Source organism: Culex quinquefasciatus, chromosome 1 (genome assembly GCF_015732765.1).
Source record: "Culex quinquefasciatus strain JHB chromosome 1, VPISU_Cqui_1.0_pri_paternal, whole genome shotgun sequence".
Taxonomy (NCBI): domain Eukaryota; kingdom Metazoa; phylum Arthropoda; class Insecta; order Diptera; family Culicidae; genus Culex; species Culex quinquefasciatus.
This window is the reverse complement of record NC_051861.1, coordinates 76,763,012-76,778,512: the sequence shown is the minus strand read 5'-3', so window position 1 is coordinate 76,778,512 and position 15,501 is coordinate 76,763,012. Positions and strand designations below refer to the sequence as shown.

At 34.1% G+C, this 15,501-nt stretch overlaps 2 protein-coding genes across 4 annotated transcripts in view; both read right to left on the bottom strand.

Moving 5' to 3' along the window:
* Window positions 1-1,963: 1,963 nt before the first annotated feature.
* The window catches only part of LOC6051834, a 113,178-nt gene continuing 99,640 nt past the window's right edge, over window positions 1,964-15,501 (bottom strand). For both annotated transcript variants that reach the window (XM_038249184.1, XM_038249183.1), the window contains exon 4: window positions 1,964-2,520. In XM_038249184.1, coding sequence (XP_038105112.1) covers window positions 2,274-2,520 — 247 coding nt within the window. In that variant the 3' untranslated portion in view covers window positions 1,964-2,273. The remainder of the gene's footprint in view (window positions 2,521-15,501) is intronic.
* On the bottom strand, window positions 7,411-14,037 carry LOC119765396. Of its 2 annotated transcripts, none has more exons than XM_038249182.1 (2): window positions 13,107-14,037; window positions 7,411-7,536 (listed from the first exon to the last, which is right to left on the bottom strand). In XM_038249182.1, exons 1-2 carry the CDS (start codon window positions 13,839-13,841, stop codon window positions 7,507-7,509), a joined length of 765 nt encoding a protein of 254 aa, XP_038105110.1. In that variant the 5' UTR covers window positions 13,842-14,037; the 3' UTR covers window positions 7,411-7,506. The 2 variants fall into 2 exon arrangements, 1 of the variants encoding a protein (XP_038105110.1); XR_005276694.1 differs by lacking the exon at window positions 13,107-14,037 and adding an exon at window positions 12,546-12,584 and having other exon boundaries at window positions 7,459-7,536.

Sequence of the window (15,501 nt, the reverse complement as noted above, 5' to 3'; positions counted from 1 at the left end):
CCCAATTTTGATACATTCGGAATCCTCGGGAAATTCCACGTAAGTATTTTTTTAACAATTTCTCGGATCAGGGGTGAAACGGGTATTCGCCTACTTGATACAGCATTTGACGCATTGGTCATAGAGTAAACAAGAGTACTTTTGTTAATTTGATTTGGTTAACTGCGGTGGATTTTCTTGAAATAATTCGATCTGTCAAAAATCTACCAAAGCATCTACCACATTGATCGCACAAAAAACTGTGGTAGAAAAGTATCCACCGGTAGATGCTTTGGTGGATTTTGACAGTTCGAATTATTTCAAGAAAATCCACCGCGGTTAACCAAATCAAATTAACATAAGTACTAAGACATAGTTTTTTTTGCAAAATAATGTTTTCAATTATTTTTTAAATCAAGCTGTACAATTTTTTAAAAACTTTTTGTTTAATTATTTTTAAATCAAATTGTGGACGATTTAAAAATATTTTATTTTAATTATTTTTAAATCAAATTGTAAAATAATTGTAGAAAGGGACCATCCATAAACCGCGTGGACACATTATGGTATGGCGATTGTCCACGATCCATACAAAAGGTTTTTGTAAGCTCTCCAACAAAATGCACATCTTAAAATAACAGCAGATATAAAAACTATCTGAGACACGAACCTTTGTTGAAAATGGTCGAAAGCCTCAAAATCACAATAAAAAGTCTTATACATTCTGATACGGTACTTGGACAACATAATTTCTATTTGCGGTTTATGTTTCGTTACACAATACAAAAAATCATGGTAATATAACATCTGGGAAGTGGTACATCTTTTATGTCAGAAAAAACGTGTTATTTTATCTCTGAAAGTGTGTAATTTTACCACTTTTTCTGGTGTAATGTTACTTTTTCAGTCTCAAATGTGGTAAAAATACATCATAATAAGGTAATATTCAATCTTCCAAATTTACACAACATTTTTCTGTGTATACTTTATTACTGGGACAAAATCAAAGCCCATTAATACGGATTGCCAAAATGTAATCCCCTTCCACTAAAATATAGCAACAAAAATCACATTTAACTATAACAACTCAAGCACCACCAAGCCACCCATCCAAGTCAGATTAACTAGTTGCAGTCACTTGCTAAAGTGACACATTCCAGGCCGAGACGAAATAAATAAAACTTTGGGGCTGCTGCTAAAAATAGAGTCGCCAGACGACGGCGACGACGACGATGACAACGGCGAAAACATTAAGGACGTGCATCAAAAGGACTCTATCTTAACGAGATTCTTGACTGACTCATGTTGAATTTTAAGGAATGACTTTAAAAGTATAAGCTGTCTCAAATAAACCAACAACCACCACCACAACTGATAAAATTGTGAATCTGAAATGAAATTTTTGTTTTAAATTTCAGAGAAACATAAATATCAGAAGCTCTCTTTAAAGCATTTCATTCTAAATCAAAACATACAACATTATGATAATCACATGTGACAAGATAGCACAACTGCAGCGTTATATACTATCTCTCGATATGGGCAATTGGGCAAAAGAAGAATGGAAATACCATCGCTGTTGGAAAAATCTACAAAAAAGAGGATGATTGTGCTAAACCTTCCCCTTTCTCAAGCAGCAACAGCAGCTCTTTTCAAGTTATTCTGTTTTGTATTGCATTTTCATTGGCTTTTCACGAGCGCCCGGATTATGGCAAAAGAATGAATTCATTTTGAGCAGTTGTGGTTTCGCTTTCGTTTGATTTCAATAAAAAGGAAAAGAAGATTATTGTAGGCGGAGACGGTCCTTGTGACATTTGGGTTCTGTTTGAAGTATTCGTACATTAGTCGCAATTTATCTCTTTGATTGGTTTTGCTTAAATTTATGGAACTATCATCATTTAATCGAAGGTATTCTATTGGGGTCCGTTTGTTCAAATATTAAAAACCCATTTTTAAAATGTAGATTTTATTTTTCGGTATTTTTTTCAGCTCTAGAAATTTTCTCGATGTGCAATCAAAAATTAGCGTTTTATCAAAACTCCACCATAATCCCTTAAAAATAAACACATGAACTCAGAAACTTTATCAATTCTGTTGAATTATTACCATGATATTTCCCGGCAACGGCTTTAGAATCTTACGGAAATATAATCAAGTGGTCCTCGTCGAAGCTCAAAGCCTACTTTCAGGGGTTTGCAAATCAATGCATTACACATCACTCTCCCCAACTTATTGGCCCAATTTTGTCCCCTCTCGGTTCCTAAAATTTCGGAAATTGGGTCACTTCCTCACCCTCACTCACCTGCACTGTTGACGGCACTCTGCCGGAAACGCTCCCCGGCCGGCAGCAGGTAAAGTGGACCCGAAATTTGCACTCCGTGGTTCAGGATCATATTGAGCATGCCGACGAGCACGATGACCCAGCCCCAGTCCCCCTCGGGGTAGTAATGACGCCGCAGGGTGGACGCTTTGAGGGCGGCCTGGCCGGAGATGCACCGGTGGTCCCCGCACGCTGGGTGGTGGTGATGGTCTGGCGGTGCACTGGAACATGGAACCAGAAATAGAGATGGTAGGGGGAAATGTGATTTATTGTGTTTTGGTGGTTATTTTACGATACATACACGCAGAAAAATGTGTTGTAGAATCAGTCTGTACGAGGTTTGAATCAACAAAATGTTTCTTGAGTATAATCAACGCCGATTTTGCGTTGAAACAAACCTTGATTTTCTCAATTCCACAAAAGTCCTTTGTTGTTTTGAAAAAGCTGCTTTGACGTTTAGCATTGATTCAACAAAAATCACGATTTTCAAATCAACAAAACGTTTTGTTGATTCCAATATGCCTTATTTTTCTGCGTGTATGATGTTGTGTAAGGTTGAACAATTGTGGTTAGTTAGGCAAAACTGAAATGGTCATAACACGCATCGACACGCACGTTGATTTTGTGCTTTATATCTTATTTATTCTGTATTTTCATGACATATCAAACGATTTTGAATTAATCTCATAGAACCTTTAAATATATTCAATTTAAGATGATGCTATCAATGATCAACGCGAATCAAATTATTTTTTAGTGAGGACATCAGTCGCAACATGCTAGGGTTTATGTCTCGGGTTGTGTCCTGGCTAACAAATGTTTATAAATTTATTAACACGCCTAGCACTATACTTGTCATTAATGACAAGAAGAGTGCTAGGCGTAATCAAACCTAAGGCACTCTCCAGGATCCCTTCGAAAAATTTAAATAAAAATAAATACGAGATTCCTACTCGAAACTAGGTGTCCAAAAGCTTGATTGTTAGGGCAATTGAAACCCTCTTTTTACACCTAAACTTCCATCTCCCCCGGGATTCAACCTGCCAACTTTTGGATTGTGAGTCCAACTGCCTACCAGCGACTCTACCACATAGTTACACTGTGACTACCGAGATCGTTTTTTAGCTGACCCCATATCTTCAGCGAAAGGCTTCCAAGAACGCCATATCATCCGACAGGTTTGTACGTTTAGAAGACACAATTTCAGTCAAAAGTACACTTCTGTAACAAAACCAATCCCGTCAAAAAGAACTCCTGTAGTCACGCGTGTGAACCAACGAAAGGAGTGCGAAACTTGCAACAATCAGCTAAACGTGAAGTACATTTGTCCGTACGAATGTCCGTAGTACGAACGATGCTGAAATTATTAACCCTCTCAAAAACGAATTGTTTAACGACAATGCGTTTCTTCTTGTGGAACAGGGGACTACCTTCAACTTATCTGGGTATGCTGGAATGACACCGAAAACAACAAGTTCATCACCACTGTTGCATATGGCATTCAAGGCACCTCTGACCACACGTCAAGGACCGTAGAACAGAGAATAACCTCCGGCTTTCCTCTCCTTTTGCATACAAATTTGACAGCTGTCCATACAAAAATGATGTATGAAAATTCAGAAATCTTTTGAAGGAATTTTTGGATCGATTTGGAACAAATCGTTTACGAATTCCGTTTCAGAATTCCAAATGAGTTTACTGGTTTTGTTTTGTTTTTTTTTTGTCATACTGCTCATGTCTATTACATACCCACCTGCACCTTTTAAAGTTTGTATATAAATAACACCGACCAACAAAATTTCTGCGCAGACTCAACTCGAGGGGAAGCATAAAGTTTGGGGTCCCCAAAATTCAAAATGCACGAGATTCTAGGGACCCCAACTTTATGCTTCATGCATGCGCAGTCATTTTTGTCATTTTTTGTAGGTCAGTGTAAGTTTTGAAGCAAAAATATGTATTGCTGTTATTTTAAAAAGGGGTTTACTACTGAAATCATTTAACCAACATGTAATGCGAAGTGAGAAAGTTGGTTGCTCAGAAAAGAATTTTCAAAATAAGTTGATGTGTTTGACTTCAACAACAACTTCTCAGAATTTTTCGACGCCTTTAAAAAAAATGTATTTGGGTAGTAAACTATTTGTATAAAGAAATTTATGATTACTCACTAACTTTTGCACCCAGAAAAAATCTGCGTAAGAAACTTGTAACAGATAGGATGAAATAAAAAAAAACTCTAGATTAGAAGAAACAAATAAGCAAAGGTTGTGGTTTGTGTCTCTGCAGTGTAGAATCAACGAGATGGTGGGTGTCTTTGATAAATAGCTTAAATTAAGAAAAAAAAGTCCGTACGTATTAATCGAATAAGTTTGCTATAAAAACATGTAAACTAAAGTAAAGGCCGGATAATGTTCAGCAGAGACACAAACCAATAAATGTCAGTGCTTTTGTTTTTTTAAAGGCTTCTTTTCACTTGTAAAATTGATGAAAAAAACACTGATAAATATGTTATTTTTTATTGCTTAAAATTTGCTGCACTTTTAAACATGATGAAACTGATTGTGAAATAATCCAATTAGTACAGCACCCATAACTCCTAAATTTTCTCACGTTTTTTTTCAACGAGCAATTCCATGCCAAATAGGGAATCGGTTGTACCCGACCCTCTCCGATTTCAATGAAACTTTGTAGACATGTTATCCTGCGCTTATATAAGCCATTTTTGTGTATATGGAGCCAGTTCCACACGATAATGACATTTGAGAAGGGCGTAAGTGTTTTAAATATTTTTGTAATTCGGAATTTAAATATTTCTGTATCTCGAAGCCGTTGCATCGTATCAAAAAGTGGTCAGAGACAAACTTGTAGGAAATTTGACGGACTTTTCGATAAAAATACACTGAAAGAAAAAAACACCCAACTTTTATGAGATTTTTTGATTTTTAAGTTTAAAAGTCAAATTTGAGGGGGAGCCCACGATTTTTTTTCGTTCAAAATTTTTATGAAGATAGCCTAACATGTTACAAAAAGACTCACGAAAAATACAGGATGGAGCAACTCACCTAAAAAAATACAAAAATCCTTTACTGAAACCTTTTTTTGAAAAGTGCTCTAAACGTCAAAATTTTCAAAAACCGAATACGGGAATCGATTCTCCAGACAATTTTACATAAAAGTCTCCATATTGACCATTGTCCTAAGTCCAATCCTTGTAAAGTTACAGCGGTTTTAAAAATAATAATGTTGAAAAAATAGGTTTTTTGATGGTTTTTGGCAATTTCTATATGACAGACTTGATTTTTCAGTCTCGCAAATATTTTTACCGGAAAGCTCGTCCAATTTCCCATAAGTTTGTCTTTGACCACATTTCAATTGGATGTATGGGCTTACAGATATAAGCTAATTTACTATCCAGGTTACTATACTACACTGAAAAAATATGATGTTTTCAATTATGAGCAATGTAATTAGCTTATATCTGCAAGCTCATACATCCAATTTAAATGTTGTCAAAGACAAACTTATGGGAAATTTGACGAGCTTTCCGGTAAAAATATTTACGAGACTGAAAAATTAAGTCTGTCATATAGAAATTGCCAAAAACCATGAAAAAACCTATTTTTTCAACATTTTTATTTTTAAAACCGCTGCAACTTTACAAGGATTGGACTTAGGACAATTGACCATTATGTAAAATTGTCTGGAGAATCGATTCCCGTATTCGGTTTTTGAAAATTTTGACGTTTAGAGCACTTTTCAAAAAAACAGTTTCAGTAAATGATTTTTGTATTTTTTTAGGTGAGTTGCTCCATCCTGCATTTTTCGTGAGTCTTTTTGTAACATCTTAGGCTATATTCACAAAAATTTTGAACGAAAAATCGTGGGCTCCTCAAATTTGACTTTTAAACTTAAAATCAAAAATCTCATAAAGTTGTGTTTTCTTTCAGTGTATTTTTATCGAAAAGTCCGTCAAATTTCCTACAAGTTTGTCTCTGACCACTTTTTGATACGATGCAACGGCTTCGAGATACAGAAATATTTAAATTCCGAATTACAAAAATATTTAAAACACTTACGCCCTTCTCAAATGTCATTATCGTGTGGAACTGGCTCCATATACACAAAAATGGCTTATATAAGCGTAGGATAACATGTCTACAAAGTTTCATTGAAATCGGAGAGGGTCGAGAAAAAAGTACCTGAAAAATTCCTGTTTTGGGCTGGAATTGCTCCAACTTTTCTTCCCGTTGCTACTCGACTCGCCACAAATACACAGTCTTCCAATTCTTACGAAATTGAACTTGATCCTTAAGAAGGAGGGATGAAGTCGAGGGCATTCCTAATCGCTCCACCCTTCGACTAAGAGAACCCGTTTATGGAAGGAGATGGTGCTACTGAGATAGTAGATTATCCAGGTCAACGGTGTCAGTGCCACCACCAAGTCAACTTTTGTGAGCCAAGCCAGAGAACCTTCTTCTCTTCGCCAGTTTGCGGTTGAGGGGTGATGGATGATCCTTGTGCCGCGTTCCCACACACACACACACAAATCAGAAAGAATGAAGTCAATGGCTCCGCTCCTGTTTTCCACCTTGGCATTTGGGGCCAAGTCTAGATGTCTGGCAATTTGGTCGGAAAAAGGCGCACCTGGAGGAGGTTTTCTTGGCTTGCGTGCTATGCAACCATTTCAGAAGCCCTTTTACTTTCACACACTCGGATTTTCCCCTTTTTCTGTCGTTGATTCACACTTGTTCCGAGAAACCAGACGACCGTCAACAAGTTACACAGACGAGGATTACATGTTGTTGAGTTTCGTGTATTTTCTTTTTTTTTCCCTTTTCTGCAGAATGCAATCGAATAAAATGGTTCTGCTTTTCTCGACGTTGGTGCTCGCTGGTTTGTGTCAACGGCAACACAGAAGTCATGCTGATTGAGCAATAACTTTCCTATATTTTCACAATGGGATCCCGATTTTATCCGAGAATGGTTGGCTCAGGTGGTGGAACTGCAAAGAACCATCGAATTTACGACCTGTTATCTGATGAGATTGTTTTATTTTTTGACAGAAAAAGCCAGCAAAGTGCTGACTGAAAAAACTGTTTCTTTTCAATGTGAAATACAAATTAAGTAGATTACATGTCATTGAAAATTCAATAAAAATGTAACGACAAAGTTGATGCGGCTGGCTCCAGAACTCCATCGGCGTAGACCTTTTAAGGAGTTCGGTTTCTGGCGATTAGCGGCTGAAAATAAATAAAGAAAACTACCAAGATAAATGTGTTCAAGATGGATACAAATACAAACGAGGGAATGAATCGGAGAATTAACTAACAAAATAATTAAGCGAAAATATTAACGGACTTTAGAAGTTTTTCTATGATGTCAGGTCGGGACAAACACTGCTTTAGTTGATTTTGAAGATATTTAAGGATGAACTTTTACCAAATCTATTGTTAAAATAATTATAAAGCTGAGCTCCATTGAAATTTATACTGCGCTCACCAGGTACTGTGGTTACGTTAGGACGATTCAACAGATCGTGATATCTTGTACCATATTGATGGTTAGAACGAACAAATTTAGTATTACTATGGGTTTTATTATTTAGGCAAAGGTAAATGAAACTACAAACTTGAAACACATATATTCCCCTGACAGGTAAAATATTATTCTTTACATACAAATCGACTGTGTGACTACGAATAGGAAGATTTAAGATGATTTTTAGGATTCTATTTTGAGCTACTTGAAGTTTATTGATAAGAAGACCACATGCATTACCCCAAACAGCTGTTACATAGGAAAGTATAGAATGAAATAGAGAATGATAGATGAGAAAAGAACTTTTGAGGAAGCTTGTGCTTTATTTTAAAGATGATACCAGTGATTTTATGAAGTTTTAGTATAAGAGCGTTGATATGTGCTGACCAATTAAGACGATTATCTAGAATGATACCTAAATATTTAGTGTCTGAGACTACTTCTAAATCTGGAAATTTACTTGTGGTGAGAGATAAACTATTGGGTATTGAACGTGAAGAATTTTTTATATTTATAATGTTCGTTTTGTTAATATTCAATGTTAATTTATTCAATCTAAAGTATTCGATTACTATTGTTAGATCGTCTCGCAAATTAAGATCATTCATGTTTGTAGACTTGTTATTATAAAAGAGAGAAGAATCATCTGCAAAGAGCCTCAAGTCCCCTTTAAGAGGAAGTAACGAAAAATCATTTAAGTATATAATAAAAAACAATGGACCAAGCACAGAGCCTTGAGGTACTCCCACGTTTACTAAAGTTAGCAAGCTATGTATTCCATCAATACAAACAAACTGAGCACGATTAGAAAGATAACTAGTAAATAAATCCAAAGCAATACCACGAACGCCAGCATATCTGAGTTTATCTATTAATATTTTTCGATCAACTGTATCAAATGCTTTCGATAAATCTAAAAATAAACCAAGAACGTCATCGCGATTATCTAAGTTAAGTTGAATCATATTAACGAGGTCAATAACAGCATTCGATGTAGATGATTTTTCCCGAAAACCATATTGTTGGGGACAGAGAAAATTATTACTATTTAGAAAAATGGTTAAGCGATTGAATAGAATTTTTTCAAATATCTTATTGAGGACAGACAAAACAGAGATGGGCCTATAATTGTTAAATAATGAAGGGGAACCTGCTTTAAAAACTGGGGTTACCCTAGCTATTTTTAATTTATCAGGATAAATGCCTTGAGACATACACAAATTGAAAATATTAGAAAGAATAGGGGAAACTACATGACTTAACTTTTTAAGAAGGAAAGCACTAATTTTATCGAAGCCACTAGCAGTATTGTTACTAAACGAATTAATTAGATTTTCAATTTCAGTTTCATTAGTAGGATTTAGGAAAAAAGTTCTTTGACTTCGTTTCAACGTTTCAAATTTGTTTATATCATCATTCGGGTTAATTACAATTTTCTGAGCCATTTGTTCTCCAATTGAAGTGAAATAATTATTGAATTCGTTCACGATTTCTTGTTTTTCTGATATTTTTACTTGTTGGCCAGAAGGAAGAGTTTGGGTCATTTCAGATGGTGAGTTGAATTTTTTATTACGCCCTAAGACATTATTAATATTATTCCAAATTTCTTTTGTGTTCTTGGCATTTGCAAATTTGTTAATGTAGTACTTTTTGTTCAATGTGTTGTTATAATTTTGAATTCTTTCAGTTAGATTCTGTATTTTTATGTCAATATTATCAGTATTTTTACCTAGTGAAACAAACTTCTTTCTTTTTTTTCTTAGATTTTTCGATGAATTCAGCAAAGTTTTTAAACCATCAGTCATCCAAGGACAGATTTCTGATGCAGGGTTGTTACGGAAAAGTCGAGAAAAAATCCGCGCCAGATCCGCGCCGACCCCAAAACCCAATCCGCGCGAAATCCGCGCCATATAAAAAAAAATCGCGAAAAAAAATAAAAGGGTGTAACATAATGAATGAAATTTTAATCGAAAAAAGAATAATACAGAAGGCATTTGGATCAGTACCGTTGATCAGTTGTGGATTCATATCGCACCTGTACCAAATGGAATCTTTTGCCATTTCTGAAACAATATTAGCGTTTTTACAACACTTTAAATATCGTTGCTTTAAAAACAAATTCAGAAAAAATTAAATTCGAAAATTTTAAAAATTAAAGCCATAAAATAAATCACCAAATTATAAAATCTAGGTATTTAGTGCTTGATAATTCTCGCCAAAACTTTACTCTGGAAAATCGAAACACGAAATTTCTATTATTTCCTTCTCTAAATTTCTCTAAACTAAAATATGACTCCGAAAATGATCCGAACTAAGAAAATGGCAAAAAATAATTTAATAATTTAATAATTTGATAATTTAATAATTTAATAGTTTGATAATTTAATAATTTAATAATTTAATAATTTAATAATTTAATAATTTAATAATTTAATAATTTAATAATTTAATAATTTAATAATTTAATAATTTAATAATTTAATAATTTAATAATTTAATAATTTAATAATTTAATAATTTAATAATTTAATAATTTAATAATTTAATAATTTAATAATTTAATAATTTAATAATTTAATAATTTAATAATTTAATAATTTAATAATTTAATAATTTAATAATTTAATAATTTAATAATTTAATAATTTAATAATTTAATAATTTAATATTTAAATAACTTTATTATTTAACAATTTAATAATTTAATAATTTAAAAATTTAAAAATTTAATAATTTAATAATTTAATGATTTAATAATTTAATAATTTAATAATTCAATAATTTAATAATTTAATAATTTAATAATTTAATATTTTAATAATTTAATAATTTAAAATTTAATAATTTAATAATTTAATAATTTAATAATTCAATAATTTAATAATTTAATAATTTAATAATTTAATAATTTAATAATTTAATAATTTAATAATTTAATAATTTAATAATTTAATAATTTAATAATTTAATAATTTAATAATTTAATAATTTAATGATTTAATAATTTAATAATTTAATAATTTAATAATTTAATAATATAATAATATAATAATTTAATAATTTAATAATTTAATAATTTAATAATTTAATAATTTAATAATTTAATAATTTAATAATTTAATAATTTAATAATTTAATAATTTAATAATTTAATAATTTAATAATTTAATAATTTAATAATTTAATAATTTAATAATTTAATAATTTAATAATTTAATAATTTAATAATTTAATAATTTAATAATTTAATAATTTAATAATTTAATAATTTAATAATTTAATAATGAAATAATTTAATAATTAAATAATTTAAAAATTTAATAATTTAATAATTTTAATAATATAATAATATAATAATCAAATAATTTAATAATCTAATAATTTAAAAAAAAATTTATTTGATAACTTAAGAACTTTCCTTAAAAAATAAAAATAACAAAATCAATTGTAACATTTTCATAATTTTTCAATTTAATAATTCGTACTTTTTTAGGTTTTTTAAGTCTGTAAGTTTTGACAATTTCAAATTATGAATTCTAATTTTTTATTTTTGAATATGTAAATTCTGAAATTTCAAATGGAACATTTCCATTCGAGCAGTTTTTGCTTTTTTGTACAATGTATTTTTTATGGAGCGAAATGTCAAAAACTGCTCGACTGTGGGTGCTCCATTGGGAGTAGAATCAATTCTACCTGAATCAGAGTGGTAACAGAAGTTTTGTTTTTTTTTAATAAACCAAAAATTTAAAAATTTAAATTTTTATATTGAAAAACATAGAAAATCTAAAAAGTTTCATTGCTTCAAATTTTTAAAATTCTGTAATTTTTCGAATTTTGTTCTTTTGATTTTAATAAAATTTGATATTTATTTGAATTGTAAGGCAGATGTTTTAAAATAATGAGTTGTAATGTTATGTTGAATTAATATAACAAATCTCCATACATTAAAAAAATCGCTTCTTGAAGATTATTTCGAAGTTTCATATTAAGAAAAAAAACAATCAATAATTTTTGAACAAAATTTTCTTCATTAACAACTTCTTAGAAACTGATATTTTCGCACTCAACGAAAAAGAATTAATTTATTTAATTCCTAATAATATTTTTCTTTGTAATTTGAAAGAAATTCTATCGTTATCAATTATTTTGTTTATCAAATTGATATCCGCGCGAAATCCGCGCCTGAGCAAAATTAGCCAGCAAATCCGCGCCAGATCCGCGCGATACGCGCCATCCGCGCCATCCGCGCGATCCGCGCCGTCCGTAACAACCCTGCTGATGGTTTTGACTTTAGTTCGATTTGTGTCGTGCATTCTGTTAAAGTTCTGTTAAGAGTCGAAAGGAAATAATTGTAAAATTCATTAGGATCATCATAATTGCCCATGTAGGTTGGATTAAATCGTAGTTCAAGAAGTTGCTCTAATCTACAATAATTGATGTGTTGTTTAAATTTAGGTGTGTTTGGTAATAAATGAGGAGAAAATGGAACTAAAGTAACAATAAAATTATGATCACTGTCAGGATTATGGATGGTATCATTAATGATTGAAAAATGTTCAGTATAATTAAATGCTACATGATCAATAATTGAGTTACTGGATGGTCTAGTTATGTTTGTGTTAGTTATCGAAAAACCGAATGATGATAAGATATTTAAATAATCGTTTAATTTAGTAGAAGAGGATTTAGTATCTATGTTTATGTCACCTACGAGTATGTGTAAGGAGTTACTTGAAGATAATGTACTTTCTAAATGGTTGAAAAATCAGTTAAAATACTATCATCTGGTGGCCTATAATAAGAAGAAACAAGAAGAGATTTATCGTTATCACTAAAAATTTTAATTTGAATGAAATTTATCGAGTTATTTGCAGAGACTATTTCTGAACTATTGATAATTGAAAAGTTGAGTTTTTAAGCACAAACACAGCTAGACCGCCCTCTACCATCTTTACGACAAGAAAAAGTTGATTCGTAACCATCAATATCGTATAGTTGAACTAAATCAACGGAAACCCATGTTTCACTCACAACAAGCACATCTGGTTTACGTGGCAACTTGTGAAGAGCAAATTTAAGCTTATCAAAACGGTTAATATTACTTATACTTCTAGCATTTACTTGAACAAAAAGAAAACCCGCAAAATCGGAAATGTCCCGATCATATCCGTCAACACTAGGAAACAAAAAATTAGATGACTCAAAATTCTGATCAATTAAGTTCTCAAAATCTTCCATAAATTACGAGCAGTTAATTTTCCGATTCAATTACCTCACTCAAGTCTGGGTGGCCGTTGTCCTCGCGCGTGCACAGGATGAACTCGATTTCATCGACGTCCTTCGAGTCACCCACACGGAACGGCTTCTTGGACTCCGGATGACTGATCCAGGTGGAACCTCTGTAGAACCACGGACGCTGCAGACCCAATTTCGTCAGATCCCAGGCCTTGTTGTGAAGCTGCAACTTCTCCGGCGTGAGGTGATCCTGCACAAGAATGAACTTGCTTTTGGATCGAACGTTCACGTCGCGCGGGGTCAGTGGCTTCTTGATTGACCGCACACACTTGATGAACCGGTTCTTGTCCTCAACGCGCCAAAACTTGACCAGAACAGCGTCCGTATGCTGATTCTTCTTGAACACCAGGGGGCGCACTTCCTTGACGTCTGGTGCTTCGAAACCAGTAGCCTTACAGACGTTCTGGAACACTTCCCGGTGTTGCTCCGGGCGTTCCAGCTTGAACCCTTTGATCAAGATCTCGTCCTGCAGCTGCGCCTGCTTGAGATCCGCGATCTCCTGCTTGAGGAGACGGTTCTCGGCGGTGACAGCGTCCACGCGATGGGAAAGCTTCAACAGGTTGCCCTGAAGGTCCTTGTTGAGTTTTTCCAACTCGTCGAGCTTGCACAGCTTTGCCGAAATCTCCTGCAGCTGCTGGGAGATGGCCTCCTGGTCGATTTGCGGCTTGCTGGTTTTTCCCGCCTTGCTGTTCACCGATCGTCTGCTCGTCATCCTAACCTCAAACTTGCCGCTGAGGACGTCGCAAAAAATGGGGATGTTTTTGTCCTGGTGGAACCGGTGTCGTTCAACCCCCACTTGTCCCGATCCGTAGATGACCTCCGACGGCCGGAAATATGAAAATAAAGGAGATAAAACGCGAAAAACGTTAATAAATTAACGATGCTTGAGGAGCAAAACAAAAGCTGACCTTTCCGTTGCAGTGTTGCCAGAAATTTGCAATTGCCAGATGAGGTTGCAATTGAATTGTTTTGTAGTATAGTTGATACAAGATACAATAACAAAGTTATAGTGTGAAAGTTCCATCTACTGATTTTTGATTTGCTATCCATTTCTAGGTATTTTCAGTAGAGCAAGTAGAATTTAATAAAATGTATTCCTTATTCAACTGCACCAAGTGACGATATTTTTGTCACGAACAATAACTTTTTCAAATAAATTATGACCAAAACTGTAACCATCAATCTTGACAATATCGTGCAATTTTCTCGTATGTCATATACTGACGTTTCGATAGAAACGTTACTGAATCCACCATTAGTTGCCTTCCTGACATTCATATAGTGCAGTGTTTCTCAACCGGTGAGGAATTTGGCCATGCTTGGGGGAGGGATGAGGATGTAATAGAAATTCTTTGTTTTTGAAAGTTTTTGTTGAGCAATTTCTTGGCATTTCTTTTGGCACTTTCCTCCAAGTTTTAATAGGGTATATGGCCCTATTTTGGACCTACTATGCAAAGCGTTAACATATTTCGCATGGTGTGTGGGGCACACGCATGAGAGCGTGCCAGTCTATGTAGAGAGTGCCTATTGCACTCTCGCAGTGACAACAGGGAACTGCTCGATGACAGCGTGCGGCTGCCAGTCGGGCAGTCGCATCTCAGCAAGCGGACAAGCGAGAAGCACGTCGCGGTCCGTGATCACTCCCACGTGGTGGGTGATTTCCTGGAGGCAGTTTGCGGCTACACATTTTGGCGACCGTGGCAGATATTTTGCTTACTTTTTTATAGCAAATCCTGCAGTTTTCACTTTGAAATCATCCAGGAAATCACCCACACTGCGTTTCTGTACCGATATTTTTGTTTGTTTGGGTAAGTGCCGTACTTATTGCGGTTGGTGTTGTGCGTTAGTGATGAGAAAATAGTAGTCGTTGAGAAATGACACAGTGTTTGTAAAGAACACCTTCGGAGAAGATTTGCCGCATGGAAAAGTTTGTGGTATGTATGGGTGCGAGGTCAGGAGACCGAATTTCGGAAAGGAAGAGTGAAGTCTGATGGACCACTCAAGGTGTGTGTGTGTGAGTTTGAGACCGCACCACCAGAGCGAGTTTTTGTGAACAGCTCGGAAGAGAAAGAGTGAAGTCTGATGGACCACTCAAGGTGTGTGTGTGAGTTTGAGACCGCACCACCAGAGCGAGTTTTTGAGAACAGCTCGGAAGAGAAAGAGTGAAGTCTGATGGACCACTCAAGGTGTGTGTGTGAGTTTGAGACCGCACCACCAGAGCGAGTTTTGGAACCGCTCGGAAGAGGAAGAGTGAAGTCTGTTGGACCACTCAAGGTGTGTGTGTGAGTTTGAGACCGCACCGCCAGAGCGAGGTTTTGAGGACCGCTCGGACGAGAAAGGGTGAAGTCTGATGGACCACCAAGGTGTGTGTG

Coding starts and splice junctions, on each gene's coding strand:
- LOC119765396 (XM_038249182.1), bottom strand. CDS start 13,841: ATGACGAGCAGACGATCGGTGAACAGCAAGGCGGGAAAAACCAGCAAG. Junction 7,537..13,106: donor GCCACCCAGACTTGAGTGAG/GTAATTGAATCG, acceptor ATTTATTTTCAG/CCGCTAATCGCCAGAAACCG.